The sequence below is a fragment of the Paramormyrops kingsleyae genome, chromosome 6, assembly GCF_048594095.1.
Source record: "Paramormyrops kingsleyae isolate MSU_618 chromosome 6, PKINGS_0.4, whole genome shotgun sequence".
Taxonomy (NCBI): Eukaryota; Metazoa; Chordata; class Actinopteri; order Osteoglossiformes; family Mormyridae; genus Paramormyrops; species Paramormyrops kingsleyae.
In genome coordinates this window covers 18,373,217-18,400,651 of record NC_132802.1, presented here as the reverse complement: position 1 = coordinate 18,400,651, position 27,435 = coordinate 18,373,217, and the positions used below count along the sequence as shown (strand labels likewise).

Sequence of the window (27,435 nt, the reverse complement as noted above, 5' to 3'; positions counted from 1 at the left end):
TCCTGAAGCTCAGTGTAAACTAAATCCAGATGTGTACAGTAGGTTTCACAGCATACGATACCTCGGGTCTACTCAGATAGTGTCTGACAGATAGACATTGCTATACATTTCATGCATACATTTTTTGCATGATCCACCTCTGAAAGCTAGAGGCTGTTTTGTGCAGAGTGCTGGGCAAAGCATTCTAAAGATATTTAGAATTCTAATCTTCTGTTCTGTTCTTCTAAGGCTGAGGCATGAATATGCGTACAATTTATCAACTTTTTTGCCAGATGCATTTATCCTCTCCATGGAATAAAAATGAAAACTTTTTTTAAATTCAAAAAGTGGAAAAATTGGGTGAATTAAGTAGTGATTTAAAACAGCCTAAAATGCAGGCAGTGGGAAAAAAGGAGGATAATTTCTCCAACATGGGAATGGAGAAATAATCAGAAGCCAATTAATTGAATCCAAAATGAGAATAATTCAATTGACTCACATTTGGAGCACAGGAAAAAAAGAAAATTGCTGTATGATGCTATATACAAAAGAGAAATTGCACAGCTAGCTCGACGCTACTAACAGCTCCTATCGTATTTCACTTACACTGAATAAAAAAAGAAGGGAGAAAACAGATGAAAACCAAAAATTTATTCCACTTTTCCTGTGTTTCCTGTAAAATTCGTGTGCGTCTCTGTATGTGTGTGGATTACGTTTATTTTACTATGTGGAGATCAAATGTCCCCCACAATGTAATAAAAACCCGTTTTTTGACATTGTGGGGACCATTTTTGGGTCCCCAGAAAGATCCATGAATGCAATCAAAAGGGTACAAGCGCTAAAAGTCTCGTATTTTGTTTGGTTACTTATGGTTAAGGTTAGGGCTGGGTGGGAGTTAAGGTCGTCGTGTCGGAATTAGAGTTGTCCCCATAGAAATTAGTGGAGAGTCCCCTGAAACTTATAATTACAAACCTGTGTGTGTGTGTGTGTGTGTGTGTACAGATTGTAGTTGCTATAAATGACAATTATTACAAACTGGAAACCAGACGCATAAAAATCAATTGCAGAGATTAAAGTATGTATAAACAAGAGAGGTACTGTGTAAGCAATGTCAATCTCTTTTAAAAAGCGTGAGGGGCTGTATTATTTCCAGGAAAACATAACACATAAGGGTTCAAATGGCAATAATTTCACGGTAGTATATTCGGGATACGCACGGGTGTGGGTGCGCTGAGGGGACGCCTGTGCTCTTCTGTCTCGCCCAGCGGGTGGTGGTGTTTCTCTTTAGTAATGGCTTTGCGGCTTGTGTAGCGTGGGAAGTCCTTACAGTATCTCCTATTCAAAACGAGGGACTTTTCCCAGTCGTCGGTACATGACAAGGGACGATGAAAGAGAGTCGCCTTCTACTTCAGTCACGCCTGTGACCTGAATTTTTACTCTGGTTTGAACCGAAAAAAAGAAATGAAGTGCTCATTTATGGGTATATAAGATATTCCTGCAAGTGCAACAAGTGTTTTGTTGTGTTATTTAAATTTATCAGTCTGGCTTTTCGGCATATTGTTCTGAATTTTGCTTTTTTCTGTTTTTGGGCAATTTCTTGATCTGCATATTTAAAAACGCTATTTTTTCCTGGATAACTTTGTTTTTGGTTATTATTTTGAGATGACTAATTCTTGCATTTTCACCCTTGGGATTTTGTTTTTGGTAGAACTTGTAGCTGCAGTGGCAAGGGGTATGTTTTATGTCTATTTTCAACTATTTCAAAACCATAGACATCGGCGCTACACCATGGAAGCTTAGACGTATGTGACATTTCCGCTTGATTACTGCTGTATGCTAAATCATGACACACAATCCCAGGCGTTGCTTAGGATAATGTATACGTATATTATTATTTGTAATATGTCCGATCCTCCAAGATTGTTTAAAACCAACAGCCGTTTAATCGCATAAAATACAGCGGTGTGAAGAATAGCGCTTTGGACTTGGAGCTTCCTGCTCCCTCTACAGGCTCTTCGCGTTTCTCACTGCGTCCTCCCACAGTCCAAAAGGCATGCAGTCCTGTTAGATTGTCGCTTACAAAAGACAACATGGCGTTTATATGATATTCACATAAATAAAACTTTAAAAACAAGATTGCCCATTTAGCCCAGAATACGAACGCTGTTTGAATTCCGATTTTTAAGTGTGCATTTGCTGTATATGACTTGTTCATACTTTTATAAAAATTAATATTTTGAAAATTTTGCCTGAATTTAACCAAACCTTTGGCATGTTTTAAGGTCCGAAAAAAACAATTGGGCTTTGTGAGTACATTTAATACATTTTCCTAATTACAGGATCATTTTTGTACGCATAAATATTATCATGCTTTACTTGAAACTTTCTAGCTTTATAAAAGAAAATTAACCGGGAGAGAAACCAGCAATAATTCACACTTTTGTATGATGGATATACAGTACAGCATAAGTAGTATACAAATATAAATCAAACAGCTCCCTGAAAACAACATAATTGCTCTTTTTACATCAGTTTTATTGTAGTGTTCAGTCCATTTCAATAATTCTGTTTAGTGCTTTACTTCTATTGTATCTCCCCGTTGGTGCAATTGAAGGTTCCTCACCAACCAGCACAGATGTCAACAAGCTGACGGGACATCAGACAGGGCAGCTGGTGGAACTCGTGAAGCATCCCACAGTGGAGCCAGCTGGCTATCCGAGAGGAACAGTGGTGGATGTCATGTGCCCCGAGTGTGAGATGTCAAGGCCTCCAATAAGATCAAAACGGTGCACATGCTACTCTTACAAAGACAAGGAATGTGTGTACTACTGCCATCGGGGCATCATCTGGATCAACACGCCAGAGTGAGTACCGGTACATTCAATGGCATCGGATTGGGAATATTAAGGAATTTTGCTGCCCGCTATTTATATGAGATTTTCTTAGACAGTTGGCACCCCATCCTGGGTTATTCCCTACCTTGTGCCCTTAGCATCCAGGTTAGGTTCTGGACACCACGACCCTACATAAGACAAGTGGGTATAGAAAACAACTGGATTGATAAATGCAGAAACATTTTTATTATGGTATTACTAATGCTGCCTGTTAGTGTTTGCATTATGTCGCTCTATCTCAAAAACACATCTATAGCCGCACAAATAAATACACTCCGTACATTTCTCATCAAAAATATCTGTAATGCTATAGGCACAAAGTAAAAGTACAAGTCAAATAAGATATGGATGCTACAAGCAACATATTTACACAATGTGAGATGTTAGAACAGACACCATGATTATTTATCTGCAGATATAAGGTACAGTGAAAAGGTACAGTTTTTAGTGACTGTAAGAATGGTAGAAAAAAACACTCCGGATAAATCAAAACCAAGTCAGTAGGAAAATGTAAACAGGTGATATAACTCCGGTGGAAGGATGAAAGCAGCTATTCAGGACGGGGAGACAGATAACCTGGGTTTTGTGCTCTGATTGGTTCCACCTGTCTTCTAATCCTGCTGTGTGGTTGACATGATTAGCTCTGTTTCTGAGCAATGATAAGTCACACCAAAATCCTGGCTTAGTATGACCCACCACAGCCTGCTGGCATTTCCAATCTCCACTTGATAGGTAGGTCTTCTTTAATATTGTAATATGATTTTATCTTGGCTGTGTGTCTTCAGCCATGACTCTACCGAATCCCTGTTAGTCCTCGAAAAGGGCCCTTAATTGTAGAATATTTTGCTTTCTGTCCCTAGACCATAAACATCTGAAATGTAGCTGCTGTACGAATTGCATTTCATGCAGGGGAAGTATGCAACTCATAAAACTCAATAGCATGACTAGAAAACAGGTCACTCTGCTTTTCGTGTAATTTATTAAATGTGTTACAGTACTTGCTCTTAATTCAGGAACAGATTAGAGCATTTGTGTCTGATTAAAATGACATCCTTCCCTCTTTCTTCCCCATATTTATAAAAAAAAAATATGAATGTGATTAAAAAATAACTAGATGCGTATGGACTATACTTTTTTGTCTATGAAGGAGAGGAAATTCAGAATCACTCAGAAATAGCTTGATCTAAATAAATTTTGTTTCAGTGTGCAGGATGAGGTTGGACAGATTGCTGGATTCCAGCTTTATTATTACCCTTGTTGCTTGTGAAAAAATATCGTAATACAGTTATTCAAGCTTGACTGTGTGGACATAGATGTGCATCTTATTATTTTAGTTTTGATGCTTCTGCTCGTCATTGTTCCAGAGCTTAAATCATTACCTATTGTCAAGGATTGACGTAACTGGCAAACAAGCAGGCCTACGCATTTGCTGTATAAAGCGATACAAGAAGCAATTCCTTGTCGCAGCAGCGCAGGTGAATGCATACTTGCGTACCAGTTATGTAAATCCCCGTCTGCGTCAGTTTTATTGCAAAATGCAGCTCTTTTCTCTGACCAAGAGGGGGCGTCCGAATCAAAACAGCTTGCTTTAATCAGCGAGTGAATCTGAAGCAGACAAATTTCAAATCTTTTTTGCAAATAAAAATATAAAATATTCTGCTGATATTGAAGTTTCTGCTGAAACTGGGGAACTATAGTGCTCAGATCTGTTTAAAGAGGTATCTGACTTTGTGATTGTTTGAAATATTTTAGCAATTAGACAACAGAAGTTAAATTGCGTAAGTGGTGTGATGAGTTTCACTCTATAATGGTGCCAAGAACTGGGTATGTCTAATACAGCTGTGCATGATGGGATATGACAAGCTTCGGAAAGCACGTCCTGATGCTTGGTATATGGGAAAATTATCCTCAATATACAGTAATGCAAAAAACCTTTCAGAATTACCATTGACCCATTTGGTTTACACTGTCTGTGGTGCTGTCTGTCTTAAGCCACATGACTGTGTCACAGCATCCCAAATGCATTTTTCATCGACAGGGTTATTAGAAATAATATAATATAGAACGAATTATGCTTTAGGTTTATCCTTTCTCCTAATTTTATATTTCAGATTTTAGAAAAAGATGATTTTATGATCTGGGGCATTGTGGATAAACTCTTGTCTCTAAGCAACACTGTGTGCAGATGTCTGAGAATGGACTCAGATCAAAGGAGACATTCTATGACAGCCCTAAGTAATTTATAACAGATGAGTCTCACATTTCCATTTGTACATTTTTTCATAGGCCTCCAGCAGGCCTGGACATGTGTGCTGATGTTTGGTTTCACCCATTTTTCTTGAATTTATTGGCCGTATTAGGTAAACATTGCATATCAACATACTTACTGTAAGGCTCTATACCAGGGCTATTCAAATCACAGTCCACACGGTCTGAGCACTGCCGGTTTTCCAGCCTTTCTTTACCTGTGAGCCAGGTGTGAAGCCTCAGGCCAATCAGAATCAGTAATTATGAAACTAACCTCCTGGGAGAACTGAAAACAAGGACTGGATTTGGAATCAAGTGCCAGATTTGAAGAGAAACAACACAGAAAACAACATAAACACATCAAACTGGGCCCATGTTCAGTTAATGCTGTGGTTTTTCCTTCTCTGCCAAATCAGAAGTCAGAAGCCGCTCGTGTAAATCCAAATTCAGTCTTTATTGCAAGAATTAAGTTACAACCAAGGCCGGACACTTACAAGTGTGCTCAATACTGTTTTACACCAATTTTTATACAAGTTCTTATCATTTAACAATATCTCGTCACTTGAGCATCATCGTTCCTTCAGTCATTCACAATCATTGTTTTTTCCCTTAATCCATGCCCCTAGTTGATAAGTTTGTCAGTTATTTCTTTTACTGTTTGGTTCCTCGGCCGAACATACTGTACTAATGGTGGCGTGACCATGTCTGCTTGGTTTTTTAAAAATGATCAGCCGTGGACTTCTGGTGAACTCAGATGAATCCCTTCCTTCAGTAGCAAACTTTGGCAGCTTCAGCCTGTTGCACATTGTCTAATTAGAGGGTTGATATTATTTGTTCTTCAACATAGTGATAAGGTATAACACTAATAAAGGTGGATATTCATACATTCAGGGCTAACAAAGTAGCTAACAGAAACTCTTAGGCTAACAAAAGGTGCAAATACTATACATACTCAATTGATTACATTGTGTTGATTACATTGTAATGATTACATTATAATGATTACATCATGGGTATTTGGCATGCTTTTTAATAATACCATAATGATAATATTCTACATCGTATAGTGCTAAATAATATTCCATATTAACAAAGCAGTTAGGAACACAAGTTTCAAGCTTTATCTGTCACATACACAAATATATATGCTGTACATGTGTGTAGTGAAACCCTTTTGTGTATGTGACAAATCAAACTTGAGGCTCAGCAGCATAAAAACAATTGAAAAACATTTCTGCACAAATTTACATTACCTCCAATATGAGGCGACACAGCTGGAAAAAGGGGACTTGACTTGATATTTTAAAGACATTTTAGAAAAAACAGAACATGATGGACAGGATCTTACATCACAAAGACGACCCCAAGTGACCTTCATGGTGCAGTGAATAAGTTAGCAAATCTAAGTCAAATTGGATGAAAAAAAAAAATACTATTATCAAATCATGGTTACCCAGCAAACATGAGACGTCCGCCAGACCTGTAGCAGAGGTGTGCATGTCTGTATGATGTGCAAATGAGGTCCAGTATTTGGATGCCTGACTCCAACCCCTTGTAGATCTAGATATGCAGTTAAATATTTGAACGCTTGGCTAGGAGATTTTTTTGACATCTGTGGACCTGCAAGACGGGTGCAGGACCCAATTCAGAAGACGTCATAAAAAGACGCCATGAAAACTTTCATTCCGATTCCTCAGGGAGAGTCTTTTCAACATCCAACAAGACATTCAAAAGAAGTATTTTGGTCATATCTTTGTCTCAGAAGTATTACATGGAAGAAATATGGTTATTTTTTAAGTTTTTAATAACATTTATGCATTTAATCAATGTTAATCAATGTTTAATCATTTGAATTATATAATATAACACACTTACAGCCCTTTTTCATGGTAAGTTACATTTGTAGATGTCACAGTCAACTTCAGCACGACACGGAGAACACAAAGATGATCCAGTGCAGAGTATCTTGTCAAAAGAAAAGTAAGGTAATGCAGACTAATAAATTATACATTTGGTAAAAGTTCATTTTATGTTACTTCGGTTTCCTTATTACATGACACTTATAAATATATAAATTTTATAAACTGATTATGAATGTGTAACAGCACACCTACACCATGTTCTTACAGACCTAACTTTAGTAAAAATCTCTAACTTTATGTTAATGTGATGTGAGAAAAGTGATAGAGGTACCAGTGTATGGTGCCCAAGTAGCCGACCTGCACACTGAGAATACAAATCCTGGACTGAAACCAAGTAAAGTATCTTTGTTATATTCATGATCCAGGGGTCATACGCTGATATGAAATTCTCATTGGTCATAGTGAGAGAAAACAGTGATGAATCGTATATAAATAATGAATATGAAAGAAACACTGGCAACCTGACAATTTTAACACAACATGCTGAGACATGGACACAAGACACAGACAGAAAAAAAAATTAAATACAGCTTAATATTGTGCAAATTGACATGAGTTGTATGGATAGGTGCAATAGAGTATTGTTACTGTATTATGAGTATGGCATCCTAACCTGAAACATCAGCATTTAATTAATTTTGTTTGAGGTTAATTTAAATAAATTTGTTATTCTAACATGAACTGTACAGTTTTTTCTATGTTTAATGAATACATAATTTAAGCATTAAAATTCCTGTCAGTGTTTTCAGATGGCACAGCCCTCCATCGTCTGGTGGTGCAGCTCCAGATACATGTTCAAATTATAGGTGAAAGATCAATTGTACTTTTATAAATTTCATGATTTTTCCCTACCTTGAAATATAAAATTGGTGGTTAAAGTACTTGTGATTATTAGTGTTAAGGAGAATTAAATTTTGCCAAATCATAAATGCAAAAGTAAATAGGACGACAAAGGACTCGAGGGCAGGTGTTCTGGCAAAACAGAAGAGGGTTCATTGAACTCGAAAGAACAGCAACTGGAAATAAGCATGCCCTTCAGGCATGAAGGACAAACAGGGGAGGGGACCATGGTGACTGAACAACAGGACAGACCCATGGGGCTGGGGACAGACAGGACACACACCACAAAAGACCAGAGGGACAGAGCCCCTGGACAGAGCAGAATACGCCACACTAGGGAACACTCGACTGATAATAACCCAGGACACAGGACATGCAAAGAGAACATCCAGCAAGACATACACAAGGGCAGGTCAGGCAGGCGGGGAAACCACAGAAACATCTGGGGCGCCGTTTGTAAAGTTACGAAACATTTTTGTACTTGCCACTTTTTCAACATTTAGTGCAATTTTCTGACATTAGGTAGAAGTCAATGGTGTTGTGGATCATCATATTTTTTGCTGTGTAGATTATTTGCACAATTGTTCATCATATGTAAATATATATGGTATGTCTATATATAAAAGTTAAATGTAAATGTCAAATATAAATGTTAAATGTAAACGTAAATATAAAAGTTAAATGTTAAATATAAATGTTAAATGTTAACTTATATCTAAATGTTAAATGTAAATATAAATGTAAATGTTAAATGTTAAATATAAATATAAATGTTAAATATAAATGTTAAATGTTAACTTATATCTAAATGTTAAATGTAAATATAAATGTAAATGTTAAATGTTAAATATAAATATAAATGTTAAATATAAATGTTAACTTATATCCAAATTTTAAATGTAAATGTAAATCTAAAAGGTTAAATGTAAATGTTAAATGTAGACTCTAAATGTTGAGAACATATGCAAATATGCATAGAAATGGGCGGTAACGACGAAATTAGCCGGCTACGTGGTTGCAGGTTAGGGGCGATTGAGGAGAATATGGCGAATGGGAGATCAACCATGGGTTTAAAACTGTTAGTCTATTTCTTTCTGGTTGGTGTGGAGAGTAAGGGCCAGGGTGGAACACCCATGATAGGTTACGACTGTTCGTCCCCGGAAGCCAATTACACAACTATAGATTTGACTCAGACATACGAATGTCACGATCCCCAGCTTCGTCTGAAATCTCACGATGTTGCGGTCCAAGTTCTCCAGACTCAGCTCTATCGACCCGTCCACGTTTACACCTGCACTTTAAGGTTAATCCGCATGGCATGGCGGTGTGGAATGCACAGCCACATGTACGGAACTCGGAACCTGTTATACAGCGGTATTGTAAAGCTGGGCCGTGAGAGGTGTTTCGATATTCACAAAACCGGTAAGTTCCGATATGGGGAACTTGTGATAAGCACAGTGAAACCGAACGCTACAACGTCTGCTAGTACCATTCTAGCAGGATCAGTGAGTAATAGTGGGTCATGTGTTAGTGCATCAAAGTATGTGGACAGCAGTGGGGTTCTGACAGATGTTGTAGTGCAAGGCACCATTGAATTGACCATCCAGGATTATATCGCCACGGCGTTAGTTGATGAAGGGAAATTACTCGCTCTGTCCTGTCAACTGCGAGAGTCATATTGCATGGACAGTCAGCAGGGGGAAGTCCTGTGGGAATACAATGATGAGCGTAATTGCCAGGGTGTCTCAGTGGATGTCCTATATCAAGGTAGTGCAACCATCTCAGAGGAGCGGAGCGGTGATAAGTACTTGACAGTCTCAAGTTCTGAAACTGCATTCTCTGTCAGAATCACTGGAGATATTCGATTATGTGGACAGGAAGTCATGAAAACTGACCAAGGGAGGCTGCACATTGTTGTCAAAGGCCAGACCGGATGGTACTTTGAGAGATCTCGTGCCTTCTATGCTCAAAACCTTGACCTAACTATGCACATGAACTCCAAGTTCCTCTACATCACAACAATGATCCGCCGAAATGTTGAAGACTTAATCAGGTCCTTGACTCGACGGGAATGCGAAACTCGACGTTTAGTCTTGGAGAATAGACTTGCCATTGCACAGCTCGCTCCTGACACTGTTGGCCGGATGGTCAAAGGGAGTGGGGTCTATGGCAGGGTACTAGGAGAAGTTTTGTATATCATCCAGTGTGTGCCAATCGTGGCTACTCTGCGGTACACTCCCCAATGTTATCAGATTCCTGTTGCATATATGAACACCTCTCGCTTCTTGAGCCCAGTTACTCACCTACTTCTGGATAAAGGCCGAGAAGTCCCTTGCCGATCACTTATTCAACCTCGTTTCCTGATTGGGCTGCAGTGGTACACCCGTACCCCAGACCTAATTGAGACCCAGCCACCTCGGATTTTAGATCCGAATCACAAACTTGAGTGGACCTACTCGCCTTTGATAGGAGTCTCAGCCGGAGGCCTATACTCAGATGACCAAATGAGATCCCTTCAGCGAGAAATGATGTTCCTGTCTGTAAGGGAAGCTGTCGAGACTGCTATAGTCCGGAAAGTTACAGCAACGGGAGGAGCAGAATTCGATCCAGCTACGATATGGTCACCGTCAGAGATAGAAGGCTTCACCCAAACAGTGGCAGGGAAAATCAGCTGGTTCTTCAATGTGTTTGGTCATTATGCCTCAATCTTAGTAGGGCTTTATATGGGTTGGAAGTTTATAATCTACATGATTTCTGTTGTTTTGAATTGCTGTACTCTACACCGATCTGGTGTCTCTCCGATAATGTTGTGTGCCGGGTTGGTTGACTCCTGCACTGCTGCGATCACTGTCCATCGTAACTTGTTCACCAAACCTACTAGAGATGAGACTATTCCGCTCAAAGACGTTGAAGCCGATCAGCCCCCGCCTGTGTCCGATCAGGCCAAGAGGCCACCTCCGGCTAGGCCCGCATGGAGACCCCCGCCCAGTCAGGGTTTGTTGTGAGGAGTTCCCCTCATGTTCAGTAATTATTGTTCTTCAAGTTCATTTAACCTTTTGGTTCAGTAATGGCGTAGATAACCATATATTAAAACCTGGAGATAAACCAACTATTATCTATTACCATGTCTCTTGGAAGGCTTTTCCGCCGTGCGGGGAGTGTTGATGAGGAGCGACCACCGGTTGATGGAACATCAATTAGTGAACGTCTGAGAGCAATCCGTATGGCTCAACATAGAGTGAGAGCCCAGGGTGAAGGAGAATCATCTTGGTGGCGGGTAGTTCAGCCTGATGCTCCTGTCCCTCGTGCTCGGGAGGTTATAGAGCGGGCACCTGCTGACAATGCATTAGTGTTCGAGTCCATTCTACAAGGTGGGGGAATTCTCCCAGTGATTCTACGAACCATTAATGTGGGTCCATTTCGACGGAACCAGATCAATAGGAATGAGATCACTAGAGACGGATTCATTTTGGCATCATGCATCACCTCTCTGAGGACATCCCACCGTGACTTACGGAAACAACAATTAATTGCTGAGATATTGGCACCTTACTTTCCCGCTGAGCGAATATTGCCTGAGGCGGATGCCCGTGAGGAGCTTGGGAAAATACTGAATAATACCACAGAACTGTCTGATCAAACATGGTTCGTTGACACCATTGTGGATCTGAATCGGGCCAATGATGACGCAACAGAAGTACAGTAGTCAGAGCTAGGTGGGTCCCAGCAACACGGCAATGGGCTCCAAATGTTACGCTCGAGCAACAGTTAGAGCTTGTTCAACTTGTCAGTGAGTCCCTCCCTGAACGCACAAAGGCTCGCGCTGGATATTCCATTTTAATGTGCATCATGCCATTCGCCTTACGCGGGGAGATCTCGCAGTCCAAACTTACGAAGGTGATGGGTGAACTAGCTCAAATTATGCCTGGAGTTGGAGACCAACTGACTCGGTCTGATATTGCAACGACCTGGAGAAATTTCGGAGGTTTGGTAGATGACACGACCGTAGGGGATATCTTTGCCAGGTGGTTAGGGTTCTTAGACACTCCTGCCATCAGGATTCGTGTCATCTTAGCCCAGGCCGCCGGATCAGGATTAACTTCCTTGGATGTTATTGCACGAGCCATACATGAGCACCCAGACTTCCCCTGGCATATGTTGATGCGGTTGTATCCTGAGGAAAGGGCGAATGCCGTGAACGCTATTCAGCGCGTAGGCAATAACCCATATTATGGATATCGAGGGGATCTACAGCATGTTCGTTCAACGCGATACAAGTCTCTCTCGTGGGCATGTGGTCGTCTGTTAATCATCGGTGGTGACAAAACACTTGGTGACTATCGAGGATTTGTTGAGGACAAGAAGAACAAAGATGTGGTTGACCAAATTGTTCACGGCTACTACAAAATCCAAGACACAGCTGACCTTGATACAGACCCTACTGCAGAGGAGTATGCAAGTTTTCCTCAGCTGCTTGCACTTGTCCGAGATCACCCTGCCAACACTGGCTTATTGATGAACATGGAGGGCCATGGAAATGCTCAGGAGGTAGTCGACATTGATGATCGAGAAGATGCTGATGACAATAACCAGGATGGACTCGGAAGTGGTGCAGGTGCCGGACTTCCATAAATTAGTTGATCGAAGATCAGTAATAAAGCTCCGATATAGTTATATCTACTTGAGTATTTGAGTTTTGGAAGCATGCCTGATAGCTGTTCCTTCAGGCTCCTGTTATACATAAAGTTCTGCACTTTAACTCACAACGTTTGCTTTGCTTGATTGACACCAGTTCAAAACTGTCATTGGAGATCAACCATACTAATATTCTTCCAATCTAATCATTGTTCTAAAAAAAAATAAAAATAAAAAAAAATACAAATAAAATTAAAAAAATAAAAAAAGGATATGGCGAATTCGGCTCACTTAGGTGCTATAGAATGCTGCATTACATGGCGTTGCTTCACAGCCGGGAGCAACATCATCTGCACTTTCCACTGTAACATCGATAAATTATTAATGTTTAATGGGCCGAGAAGGGGATCAGTAGTAGCGTATAAATTGGCCTTAAATATTTCCCGCCATGCTTTAGCTGATGGCGGCAGTTCGTAAGATGCTGCTGCTGAACATTTTGTTCGGAAATGGCAAGAAACGCTTGCAAAACGGCAGGTCCAATTGCGAGGACCGTAATCCATTGAGATTATCGTCACTGCTACGCATCGCTCGTTCGCATGTCGGTAAATACTGTCGCGCGAACGCGCAATATGTTTCATGTGATGTGTTTAGTGATGATCATCTGGCAAACAGAAAACGGAAGTAAGCAGCAAGGAAATATACTGTTTTTTGTTCTACCCGTTCAGTTAATAACCCAACAAGCTATAACGGGGCTGGTTTGGCACATTCTGCTGAGCTGTATGTGTAACCATGACCCCCTTCCTCTCTGAGCTGGACAAGAATTCAAATTCATTTGTGAGGGTCAGATTTCTTTTAAGTATGATCCCTCATTTAGAGTGTCCAGCTGCATACCTGTCTGGACACCATATGTAATGAAGAAGCAGCCCCCACCCTGGAAAAGTCATTCGAGGGGGGGACACACCTTACAGTTTCACTTTCCTTAAAAGTGAAAACACATCACATGAAACATATCGCGCGTCAGTATTTACCGACATGCGAACGAGCGACGCGTAGCAGTGACGATATTCTCAATGGATTACGGTCCTCGCGATTAGACCTGCCGTTTTGCAAGCGAACCAGCGGGCTAATTTCGTCGTTACCGCCCATTTCTATGCAGATGGGCGTGGCATATTTGCATACGTTCTCTACATTTAACATTTATATTTAACATTTAACATTTACATTTAACATTTAGATTTACATTTACATTTACCATTTAGATATAAGTTAACATTTATATTTAACATTTATATTTATATTTAACATTTACATTTAACATTTAGATTTATATTTACATTTAACTTTTACATTTAACATTTAGATATAAGTTAATGTAACCCTGTTTGTCCCGTGCACTTATCTGTCGACCGGACTGCGTCCTCCCTCTTTGGCGCGTTTACGGCCACTCTGCGTTGTGTATTTTTTTACTGGAGACGAAGGGACGACCAGGCACACGGGAGCGATCGCTTTCTTGTTGGTCCGCTGCCTCTGCAGTTTATTTCTTGTGCAGAACACATGAACACTCAGCACTTTCCTTCGACATTACAATCGGATTCAAAAGACTTTTATATAAACACTGTACCAAGTCTCAATAACCAGAACATTTTAGCAGATTTCCTAATCAATGACCGCTCCATATCCGTAGTGCGATACTTACAACCGATATTAAAACAATGAATTACTGCAAATAAAACACAATGCTACTGCCTTATAAAACATCTTGGGAACATAATTTCAATGGAAGACTTAAAACAATATTACATTTTCACAAACTGAAAAGAAACACTCCTTACCTTGTGCAGAACACATGAACACTGAGCAAGGAGCACTGCATAACCTAATATAATTACTAATTGCATCTAATTACAATTAGATGATAGACGCCATCTAGTATCTGGGGGGTGGAACTACACCCTACATTAACATTTAACATTTATATTTAACATTTATATTTACATTTAACTTTTATATCTACGTTTACATTTAACATTTATATTTGACATTTACATTTAATATCTATATATAGACATACCATTTATATTTACATATGATGAACAATTCTGCAAATAATCTACACAGCAAAAAATATGATGATCCACAACACCATTGACTTCTAGCTAAATGTCAGAAAACTGCACTAAATGTTGAAAAAGTGGCAAGTACAAAAAAGTTTCGTAACTTTACAAACGGCGCCCCATAGAAACAAGGACAGAAGTACCGGAAAGGGCCACAAACACAAGCCAGGGTAACAAAGGCAGGACAGGGACTGAGGAGCAATGAACAGAAAAGGGGATGGAAAAGGCGTGGCTTTTTAGGGTCACACTAGGGAGGAGACTGGAGGGTGAGGTAGGCAGGACGTGACAGAAATAATGATGTTAAGTTTGATGCATTGCAGACACTAATATGATTACAAATAATTCCAAAATATCCTAATTATATAAATACATGGTTGTGCCACCTGACATTTTTTCAAGTTAAAAACATCATATTAAAAAATTACAAAGTTATTAAAAGTTAAAAGGTATTAAAAGTTACTTTGCGAGTATGAATTAATATGAATTCATTATTACAGACACAAAAAATGTGTATCACCCCCAAAAGGTTTTTTTATTGTTATTACGATTTTGAAAGTCTTATTTGTAATTAACTTGGAACCAGTTTATCTACAGTACCCTCACACTTCTGTGAGAGGTGCTTATGTGTCTGACATTGTACTGCTGTGCTGCCTATGCTTCTCATATGCACCAAATGTTTTTTTAATTGTCTCATTGAGTGCCATGGACAACAGTAGTTTCATTCAACTCATTCAAAACTCCTGTCTGATTGCTTCCATCCATATTCCCTGTCATCGGGAATATTTTTTTCCATCTTCAAAAGCATTTGAAAGGGATGGAAAATGACTGCAGAGATGAGTTATTTAAAACAAAGTCAACATGTGGCTGCCATATCTCTGATGATTTTTCTGTCGTTTTATTTTGCACGCTTCACCCTGCAGTATTGCACGAGACATGACAGAAGTTTGCTTTAAATGTGAGTCACTGAAATCTATGAGTTCCTGCAGCTTCATATTGGCCTTTTCCTGTGATATACACATGCTGAGCAGTTCTAAGTGACAGCTGTCCTTTTTGCACTTGCTATCAGACAGTTTCACGCAATTAATACAAATGTTCACCTGCCAAGAAGATAATGTTTCTACTTAAACCCCGTGTGGGAAAAAAAGGTTTTTCAAACTCCTACAGATGCCTCTTTCTTTTCAAATGCCTCAGTATATTTAGTAAAAATATTTTATGTTCTGCCTCCAGTGGACATCATCCAACTCTTGAGTGGACAAACTCTAAGCAACAAATAAGCATGTAAAATATCATTTCATTATTTAGGATCAAAAAGTGAAAAGGGATTTCAGATTCAACCAGGCATTGTCCAACATTAATACTTAATTAATGAAATATCTTAATCATTTGAACTAATCAAAAGCTTCTGGTCGGATATAAAAAAAAAACAAACAAAAAACAATTATTATTTTTTTTAAATCTGGTTTTGCCCAAGAAAAGAATAAACCAAAAATAAATTTTGAGGGGGCAATGCTGCATGAATAGGGACTTAACAGCTTAAGGGAAAAAAAAACAATAGTTTGTCATAGTGGGTAGTATTGTTGCCTCACATCTTCTGGGTTTCAATTCTGTGTATGTGTATGGAGCTTGTGTGTATGGAGCTTGTGTGTATGGAGCTTGTGTGTATGGAGCTTGTATGTACTGTATGGAGCTTGTATGTATGGAGCTTGTGTGTATGGAGCTTGTGTGCATGGAGCTTGTATGTATGGAGCTTGTGTGTATGGAGCTTGTGTGTATGGAGCTTGTGTGTCTTCTCTGGATCTCTCAGGTTTCCTCCAGGTGGCTCCCACAGTCCACAAGCATGCAGTTAAGCAAATGGCATCTATAAAAACTCCATTGTATTTCACAGATAAATTCATACAGTTCAAAAGGTTACAATAGAGCCAGTAAAGTCAATATGCACCTGGACTACCGTACTTGGTAAAAGGTTTATGTGAAAGTTTACCAAACAGCTAGCAGCAAAAAAGGAGGCCAAACCAGGTGGACTGTAAAGGATGTGCGGAAGGCTTTAATCTGTGGAGACACAGAGGGGTATTGCAGGGCTTGGCTATACCGCACAGTCTGTGGAAGCTCTATAACGGGACATTATAAGGCAAGTCATGAATACAAGATGTTTGGTTTACATATATGGGAACAGGACAAGACGGAAGCTCATTATCCAACGGTCAACTCAGCCATGCCAGCTACTCCAAGCTTACTCTCAGAGGCCAAATCTATTGTTGACAGCAAAGCTATAATATTTTGAGTCTAATGAAGTGCTAAGATCACACTCATGTGTCCTACCCTGTTTCCTCTCCTACATCTGAGTGTCTGGCATGCATTCCCCATGTGCTCTGCAGGACAGAAGCCACTGGACTCTGTGTGTTTCTCAATAGCCACCAGTTGTTAACCACATCATTCCTAAAAGGCCAGTGGAAGCCCCAGTTAGAAAAAATAAATAAATTGAAAGAGTCTGACTTGAATTCTTGTGGTCTTTTTATTGCACCATATACTCATAACATCGAGGCTGAGCATTAGTGGCCCCAGTCGAGATGGAGCACTTGGCAGAAAGAGATCTGAGAAAGACTAAATTGTATAACAGGGTCTGCCCAAGCCTGGATGCTTCCCTCAGAAACACGTGGTGACAGCACTGCCAGTATCTTCTTGGGAAGGAATTTATGAGATGGAGGGGACCATTGAGAAGGAATTTCATATTGACTAAAACCTCAGAACATATGTTCAATAAAACAAGATTGCGATTTAATCCTTTTTTCAATGATATTTTATTGTTTCTGTCACGTCCTGCACGCCTGACCTCCTGGTCTCCTCCCTAACGTGGCCCTGACGAATCACACCTGGTGCTCGTTGTCCCTTGTTAGTCCTTGTATATAAGTCCCTGTTTGTCTTGTCATCCCCAGTCCGGTCATTGACGTTGAACCCTCGTGTCGCCTGTGCCCTTCCTTGCTCCACTCCTCCCATTTTTGATTCCTTGTGATCTTGTTTATTTCCAATCTGTGTTCTTGCAGTTCAATAATCCCCCTTTTGTTTCGCCACAACACCTGCCCTTGAGTCTGTCGTTCCTCAAATCGTGACTGTTTGGCAGTATGTCCTTAGTTGACAGCTGCATATATAATGACGTACATATTTTTCTGTTTCACACTGCATACATGGGTATTAACTAATTCAGGTCTGGCTTTTTTGTTAGAACCGGCATACCTATCCATGGATTTTGGGCACCAGCTCCTGTGGACACTACTGTTTAATTCAGTACCACTCAGTATTAATCCCAAAGTGGATCCTTTAACCCTTTGCAGTACTGTAGCACCCCACTGTTTATGCTCTGCTTACATTTGTCTCCATATTTATCTGCAGGCGCACGGTTCCCTATGGCGAGTCCAGCTACAGAGGCCTGCAGCGCATCCGTCGCTCCGGCCGGGGCGTGGCGTACAGCCAGCAGTCATTTGGGCCTCAGCGGTGCCGCTGCAGAGATCACGCTGACTCCAGCTGCAGCAGCTTCTGTAGAGGGAGATGGAGGACTCTGTCACATTCTGCACAGCCAGCTGCAAACCCATGTTAAGCTTCTGCATAGAGGCCAAAGTGAGACACTACTGTGGAGAGCTCGCATGCGTTCTTTCAGAGGCATCCTCTAAGATCCTTTACTTGTTGCAAAATTTTGTTCCTTCCATTATTACAATTTGTTTTATAATGATGCTTTTAAACAGTCTTCAATTTCTATGTTTGCAACAGGTCACCAGAACAACTGGATTGTCTAGAAAAAACAGAAGGAGGGAACAGCCTCATGCTAACTTGCCCTCCATCTTCCAGCTTCCGGAGACCTGGGTAATTCCATCTCACTAAAACTCACTGCCTTTTTTACTCCCGGAAAAGGAGGAAGAAGATTCTGGCTAAGCTTAAGGGAAGCGTTGAGGCACCGGTGACCAGAAAATGTGAAAAAGCACTTTCCACCACGCCTGGCCTACAGAGACACCTCAACGTCTGTCAGTTCAAGTGGGAGTTACCAAGACACTGAGAAAACAGAGACAGAACAGCCGGCAAAATTCTCACATCATCGATTACATAAATAGAAAAAACTTTTGGTTTTGCAGAAATGAACTTAACCATTTTACTCTTAAGAACCTAAAAATAACAGTGGAACACCAATCGAAAATATGTTCTGGTGTTCTTATAACAATCTAAACATTCTGAGCAGTGTTCTTATAACAATCTAAACATTGCCTGAGAGCTTTAGTAGACTTGCAATACTGTAAAACACATGTTTAATTTAAATTTTATATGTATGATTACAAATATACTAAAGTCTATATTATTTATAAAGCTTTAAGGAGTATAACAGAACATATGAATACCATATGAATATCACTCAACTTCACTCTGTTGTGCTGTTGCACTACTTTATTAGTTCAGTCTATGACACAGTCCATGACATAGCACAACTGAGATGAGTTTCTAACAGAGCCCTGGAAGGCAGCATCTACTTCCATAGCTCTCCAATCACATGAGCAATACGTTTCTTTCAAGGTTTAAACCAAGTATAAACCAAGAATTGTTGGAATCATTCGGAAGGGACTAAGCATGAGTACAACTTTTGGTTTAAGCTTTTACCAAACTAGAAGCCACATAAATATATATTGTGTTATTTAAATGTTGATTTTTTTTTTTAAATTTTTTACTAGAAACAACTATGATATGGGTCACACTTTACTTCAGGGGACATGAATAATGTAGCAGTACACACTTGCTTAATGCATTAATTAACCAGTAACTAATGCTTGTTCATCATTAATCAATCATGACAGTTCATGTATTCCAGTCAGACATATTAGTTAACAGTTAACTAATTAGTTAATAATGTTAAGACTTCACTTGAGGCAAATATGAACTTGTACTAGAACAAATCGTGAAATACATGAACTATCATGATTGAATAATGATGAATGAACATGGGATCAGTACTTAACAAAAACTTAACTAATGGTTAATTAATGCATTAAGTAAGCATGTACTACTACATTATTCATGTCCCCTTAAGTAACACGTTACCATGATATGCTTTGCAAGCAGCTGAGCCACTCTTATTTAATTTTTCATTTTGTTAATTACCTGCATATAGCTCAGGCCATGATCTGTACAATTTATATAAAGCTATACAACCTACTGAGTCTGTATTGCTGAACTTCTACATCTTTTTTATTGTAATCCTGTTAAGTATCTGTAGTCTGTTAAACTTTTAGTTAAACTTTTAGTATTAGAGGTGAAGGTGTAGATGAGGAAGACAACTGTTTTATAGAGCAAAGAAGAATATTCTTCTTAATAAAGGGCACTCGCAAATCTGTCTCCTACTCTATATTATGTGTTCAGATGTATCAATCAGCTTTGTGTCATTATTACCAGTGAGAAAGTATCAGAAATATACTTAAATATCTTTAATTTTTTAGGTGTGCAATACCAGCTTAATAAAATTAACAGCAATATTATTGTTGTTCCTGCATAGCTTCTTTCTAGGTATTACAGTTCTTAAGGAAATTGGCTTGTATGTGAAGATATCCTTGAACAAGCTCCTTTAAAAGGATCAGCAAACATTTGTTGCTTAATGGCTGAGACTTAGATACATTCTTGCAATCAGGAAAGGTTATAGTTCTGAAAAAAAAAGCTGAAAATGCTGTATAAATACTAAAGAAAATAAAAAGAACAAGGGTAACACTTTACTTGATAGGGCAAAAATAATATAGCATTATGGTACTACTTATTTATTAATTAACCACAAATTAAGTGTTATATACTGATCTCATTAATTCATCATTAGTCAATCATGTTTTATCTCAAGCAGTTACTATATTTGTTACTATATCTGTTTGTAAACTACCTTTGTGAACTACTGAAGGAACTAGGTAGGTAGATAACTTTATTAATCCCTCGGGAAGGTTCCTCTGGGAAATTCAGTTTCTAGTAGCACCATAGCACCATACAACATACAGTTACACATACATTACAGTTACAGATGAAAGTATAGGGAGAAGTAATAAATAGTGATGGGATGATGGTACTAATAATAAATAAATAAAAAACTACTGAAAGAACAAGTCATGAATAATACAAGTTAAATACTGATCTCATATTTGTACATCGTTATTGAATCATGATGCATCTTTTATCCAAGGAGTCACTATATCTGTTAATTATGTAAATCTTTGTGAACTACTGAAGGAACAAGTCATGAATAACACAAGTAAAACACTGATCTCACACATCTTTTATCACCAGTAGTAGCTATATTTGTTCCCCCACCAATACTGTAGGAGCATCATGTGTGTTCAGGCCTTATTGCAAAGGCTAATGGGCAAATTACCTCAGTTCACATGTAGTTTGCTGACATTCCGCAGTAATACATACAGTACATATGTAGCTTGCTGACATTGCGCACTAATACATACAGTATATATGTAGCTTGCTGACATTGCGCACTAATACATACAGTATATATGTAGCTTGCTGACATTGCGCACTAATACATACAGTACATATGTAGCTTGCTGACATTGCGCACTAATACATACAGTACATATGTAACTTGCTGACATTGCACACTAATACATACAGTATATATGTAGCTTGCTGACATTGCGCACTAATACATACAGTACATATGTAGCTTGCTGACATTGCGCACTAATACATACTGTACAGTATATATGTAGCTTGCTGACATTGCGCACTAATACATACAGTACATATGTAGCTTGCTGACATTGCGCACTAATACATACAGTATATATGTAGCTTGCTGACATTGCGCACTAATACATACAGTATATATGTAGCTTGCTGACATTGCGCACTAATACTGTACATACAGAACCCGCTCATCAGTTAAACTTCTCCTTCAGCCTCCCACCACACGCACAGAACTGAGGAAACCCGCCTTTTGTTCTTACGCACCATAAGAACACATTACAAAATATATTGAATTTAAACTCCTTGCCTTCTCTGAATGTGTTTAAAAATCTCTTAAACTCTGAGCTTAAAGAACAGTGTCATTGTTTCGTATAAATTAATTTTATCCTATGTATAGTTTGAGTATTTTTATGTGTTTTAGTCTGTGTTCATATTAATCATCTCTGTTCAATGGAACCTCCCTGGTAAAATAAAGGATAAATAAAATAAAATAAATAAAGGGGGCAGGGGCTTGGGGTCCTCCCCAATGCTGAAACTAAACCTATGGTGGAATGAACTCTTATTTAATCAGTACTCATTTGCATAGGTGTTTTACTGCTAATGAGTAGTTACATTAATGTTTAAAGTGACATGTACAAACAAAACCTACAACAACACAGAAAACGACCAACCACTTTTGCCATGGTGTCCCATCTGAGTCATGCTAGTGACCTGACAGAGAGCCAGGATCTGCTTAAGAGCACAGCGTCCATTAGGGAAGGCAATATGAATTTTGTAAAACGAAGCATGGTATGAATTGCATAAAATTGATATGTCAGTTATATTTTTTGATTGAATATGTTTTATTATAGTATATTGTAGATATTAACAATGTGTACAAATGTATGCAACAGATTTGTTGGGTTTTTCGATTTCTTGGAATGTTTTCAGAGATTCTAACAAATGGGTCAAATAAATTTATATACAGTACTGATTTTAATCATGGATTTCCTCAGAATATAACATGTTCTTTTAGCTGTTCTTTCAATAGTTCCTTAGTAGTTCCTTAGTAGTTCCTTCAGTAGTTCCTTCAGTAGCTCACAAAGGTTTATAGTATAAGTATAAGTACAGGGGAATCATAGCTTTATCACAATTCTCAGGTCAATAAACCACATTAATCTAAGGATGAGAGCATCAGCGTCACTCTCATTACATCAGCCTCAAAACAAAATAATCGCAACGCCTGCCCTAATCTTTAAAATTCAACCAAGACGTCATGTCTATATTGCTTCTTTTATTGGAAAGAAGTAGAATAGGTCAGTTGGATTAGAGGAACTAGGGAGAAGGAACAGCAAAGCCATCAGAGGGTCCCAAAAACATCTTTTCTCAGTGAGAATAAAGACAAACAAACAGGCCCAAGCATTGAGCAGAACTGCATTATCATTCAGGAATGCATGAGCAGTCCAAGAGGTCAGCATTAAAACATGAAAATTACCTCATTTTAACTCAATTTCCTTCACTCAAAGGAAACAAAACAAACCGTTCCAAGTGCAAAATTCTGCCACTAATTGTTGTATTTTTGTCATTTTTACAATATCGTACCAAAATGAGATCAGAACGGCTGATATTGTGAGCGGCTAGGGCAACAAGTCATGTTAAAGTTCACTGGAACGACTGTAGAAAATGTCAGGATTTGGTTGTTATGATGTCTGTTGATTTTGAAGTAGGAAAACTATCTGAAAGCCGCAGGAACTCAGCCAGCATGGAAGTGCTCATGCAGCCCTCACTGTCATTGCCGTCCTTTTATCATCCAGAAGCACACATTTTGTCGCATTTTCATGCACATTGTCACATTAGTTCATCAGTCTCAAATTTTGGCTGAAATATTCATATTAACCATTTAATGTACATATACTTTGCAAGCCGGTACAACACAGCAGTTATGGAAAATCCAGGTATAATTGAAGATAATAATGTCATTTTAGGATTTACAATTTTAGTTTAGTTTTTGGTTTTACAGTATGTATGAGAATAGTTTTCATGCAAATTACCTTCTCTCACTGACATCCATATTCATGCTCATTAAAGGTACTTTTGTATAAAAAGTCTTTCACTTTTTACAGTGTTTTCGCAACATTACACTTCTAAATACTGTGTACGGCCATCAGCAAGCTTGAAATCTTTTTTTTCTCCTTTCTTTTTTTCCAAGTCTCTGCATAACATAATCGATATTACACATGTACACATAAAATAGTCTTTCAGGTGAATATAATGAAGACATGTATATAATTAGGGAGTTTTCTGTATCTTTTATGGTTATATAGTGTATAAATGTTTCAGAATGATAAATAAAGAAACAAAGATTGGGCGATGGTGGTGCAGGAGGTAGTGCTACCGTTCGGCAACCGGAGGGTTGCAGGTTTGAGCCCCGGGTCCTCCTGACTCCATCAAAGTGTCCTTGAGCAAGACACTGAACCCCAAATTGCTCCCGGTGAGCTGGTTGGCGCCTTGCATGGCAGCCTCCGCCACCGGCGTGTGAATGTGAGTGTGGATGGATGGATGGGTGAATGTGAGGCATGTATTGTAAAGCGCTTTGGTACTCGTAAGAGTAGTAAAAAAGCGCTATATAAATGCAGTCCATTTACCATTTATGACGAATAAAATGATTTAATCTATCCATTTTTCATAACCACTTCTCAAATGCAGGGTTACAGTGCAATATTTAATTATTTTATATTAGAAGAAAAAGTCAATTGATCAAAACAAATACCTACCAAAAGTTATGTCATAATTGTTTTTTTTTTCAGTCACACGTCATAAATTTTCATATGCTGCAGAAAGAATACATAATAAATTAATACATAATAAATTAAAACCGGTTTTATGCATTGAACTGTATCTTTATGGAGTTTTCTAACTGACTAGCAGAATCATGAATAATTGCTTCAAGGGCTTTTACACACTGAAATTATTTTATTTAGTTTGGTTTCTTAATTGTTTTGCATAGAGGGGATAATATAATATTTAATACCATACAACCCCACAAACGTAATTTCAGACCACATCCAGCTGCCATTTCAGCATAAACACACATACACCCTTCATATGGAAAGTTATAAATGGTCGATATTGCATTAGTCCAGTCATATTTATTGTTTATACTAAATATTTAGTGCATGTTTAGGAAACAAGGTGGTGTGTGGCTCCATGGGTTAGGTGTCTGTGATCGGAAGGTCACTGGTTGAAATCCCCTGGATTGCAGTGCGTCATTTCCAGTGAGCCCATGAACATGGATCTTACTCCCCAGTATCCCAGAACTGTCTGACTCCAAATTGGACATGGTTTTGCATGAATCTGCTAAATTAATAAAATGGATTTAAACTGAAGATTTTCTGTCCGTGATCTTAACCATTATTCCTCCCTACTGCTGCCTTTCCTAATCAGTATTTCTAATTACGTATATCTAATTCTATTATTAAATCCCAGGAAATTATCTATTATCGTTAATTATTGTCTTGTTTTGCAATGGCAAGAGTACAAAATTCATACAAGAGTGCAGCCTGACCCTGCATTCTTAACTGTATGTTGTTCTGGATAAAAGCACTAGCGTACAGTTATACAGTTTTAAATATTGGTTAGAGGCAATAACTGTGGTCCGAACCCAAAAAACTTCCCTGCAGACCCCTCTAAGATCAGGCTTAAATTAAATATAGACAAAACACCCTGAACAATGAAGACTGTCATGGTCAGCACACGACTGTCCGAGTGTTTTGTGTCTTTTCCCCCATTTGGCCAGCCGGTGTCGCTGGCCATCTTGTCCTCCCCATTGTCAGTCTTTGTCAGTCGTTGTCAGTGTTTCCCCTGCTCTCCTGACAGCCACATAGCTCAATGAGCTGACCACGTGGGTATAATCCATGCAGTCGTGTGTTCAAATCCTGCCTTCTCTATTTTTGTATTTTGTTCCCTAGTGTTTCATTTATCAGTTTCTAGTGATTTTGTAGTTTGTTTTCCATTTTGGTTTCTTGCTTTGTGCCTTGGTTGTGTTTTACCTGTCTTTGTTATTCCCCAGTGTTTGATTATGTTTCTAAGTTTCTATTTTTTCTTAGTTTCTTTGTTAGGGTTCCATATTCTTTGCCTACAAAAATTGCCCATAGCATCGGTACTCTGTAATGAACTGGTGTCAGATTCAGGGTCAACTTTTGCCCTACGCTGCCTGGAACTGACTGCAGGCCCCCCTAACCAGTGAATGTAGTGGGGAGTTTGATGATTGAGCCTTGCTGCTCAGAACATCTGGCTCACTGGAGTGGCTGAATGCCACAGTATTACAAAACCTAATGGTCTTAATTTTGTACTAAAAAAGTGTTCTAAAACTAGAAACATTACACTGAAAATTCAAAACATATGGCTTCTTTTTGAGGTCATTTTTCAAACAAACAAACAAATATTTAAGTAAGCTGCTATAGCAAAGTCCCAAAGTGCCTTCTGCCACTGTGGTACTCCAAAGTAAAGCACAAAGAGAATGTTCTAGTCTTAATGTTTAATATACAGCTGATGTACTGGTAACACTTTACTTGATGGGACACAAATAATACAGTATTATGCTATTACTTATGTATTAATTAACCACAAATTAAGTCTTAGTTACATACTGATCTCTTGTTTGTTCATCATTGATGAATCGTAATCCATCTTTTATCCCAAGCAGTTACTATATTTGTTATTGTATCTGTTAATTCTATAAACCTTTGTGAGCTACTGAAGGAACTACTAAAGGAACTACTAAGGAACTATTGAAAGAAAAAGTAATAAATAACATGTGAAATACTAATCTCATGTTTGTTCATCATTAATGAACCATGACACATCAATTATGACATCATTTAGTAGCATCTTTATTTGTTCATGATTTGTTCATAATTGAGTTATTTTCAAGCATTTGTGCCCCTTCAAGTAAAGGGTAACCAATGTACTTTCCCATCCTGTCCATTCCATTTGCTTTTTTCCCAGTAAACAATGAACCATAAAGAGCCATGAACAGTTACACTAAATACATACTACAGGGTGCCATATTCTGCAGGTGCAGTGCCAGTTGGGACTGCTGTAATATCACACCCTATAATTATTGGTTCACTGGCTCTGCACATGGTAGATTATGTGGTATAAGCAAAGAATAAAGCAAATTCTGCACCAGGTGTACAGGCTAGCAGTGTTTAATTAGATCCAACCATATTCTTTGAAGGTGTGTCTCTGGTTTACAGTGATTAGACCAACCCAAACTCAGATCATGAATGCAACGTTTAACTGTGCAAGTAAAATGTTACCACAAATTCACACTCAGAAGAACAGTGTCTAATACATTGTCCATGCTGGGTGGTTCGAGCAAGACATAACATTTACGAAATAACATTTACTCTGAGACTGAAGAGGCATGGATCATTTATTTCAGAAGGATTACTTAAATGCTGAAATGACACAGGATGTTTACTTATATGCTGAAATGAGATGGAGAAGTTATGAAAATGGACAGAGCTATTATTTCAATGTTATGGTACCGAACATTTATTTCCCTATTGCACTGTTATCCTCCTGCTTAGAGAGAGTAATCCCCCTCCCTGCTCCACATTCCATTTCAAATCTTAATACCAATATTTACCTCAACTTTGAACTCCAGAAACATGGAAGTCAGTCTTCAGCCAGAAGGAAGGGTTGCCAAAAAATACTTTTCATTAAATCCTAGTGCCTCCTCAAAAGCCTGAGTTTTCTGGCCCCTGCGCTGAACATTGAGCTGGAATCTTGGGCTGAATCGTCTTCTAATGTTCTTCACGTTAACTTCACAAGTTCAGAAATCGTCCTCAATCTCATTTATAGCTAACCACAATCAAACTGCAACCATTACCATAATAGGCAAAAAATGGAAAAACAAATGGATTTGGGCCACAGATAACTGAGGTGTTGGATGGAAATGCACAAATTGTAACTGTAGGACTGAAATAACTCAGGAAGTCCTGCTTTTCACCACAAAGCTCATTTACCCTTAACTGAAAGCTTGTCAAACACAAAAACTCATACACAGACATGGGCAGTCTATATGGATTTAAAATATGTATTTCATTACTT

The 27,435-nt window shown here is 38.6% G+C and overlaps 1 protein-coding gene across 2 annotated transcripts; it reads left to right on the top strand.

Annotated features, from left to right (window-relative positions):
• The first annotated feature begins 1,213 nt into the window (after nucleotides 1–1,213).
• Nucleotides 1,214–20,354, top strand: edn3b (endothelin 3b). Of its 2 annotated transcripts, XM_023804969.2 has the most exons (5): nucleotides 1,214–1,459; nucleotides 1,688–1,711; nucleotides 2,594–2,843; nucleotides 18,019–18,243; nucleotides 18,394–20,354. In XM_023804969.2, exons 1-4 carry the CDS (start codon nucleotides 1,441–1,443, stop codon nucleotides 18,221–18,223), a joined length of 498 nt encoding a protein of 165 aa, XP_023660737.2. In that variant the 5' UTR covers nucleotides 1,214–1,440; the 3' UTR covers nucleotides 18,224–18,243; nucleotides 18,394–20,354. The 2 variants fall into 2 exon arrangements, with proteins under 2 accessions (XP_023660737.2, XP_023660736.2); XM_023804968.2 differs by having other exon boundaries at nucleotides 1,214–1,711.
• Nucleotides 20,355–27,435: the final 7,081 nt, after the last annotated feature.

Coding starts and splice junctions, on each gene's coding strand:
- edn3b (XM_023804968.2), top strand. CDS start 1,642: ATGACTAATTCTTGCATTTTCACCCTTGGGATTTTGTTTTTGGTAGAA. Junction 1,712..2,593: donor TGTAGCTGCAGTGGCAAGGG/GTATGTTTTATG, acceptor GTGCAATTGAAG/GTTCCTCACCAACCAGCACA. Junction 2,844..18,018: donor ATCTGGATCAACACGCCAGA/GTGAGTACCGGT, acceptor ATTTATCTGCAG/GCGCACGGTTCCCTATGGCG.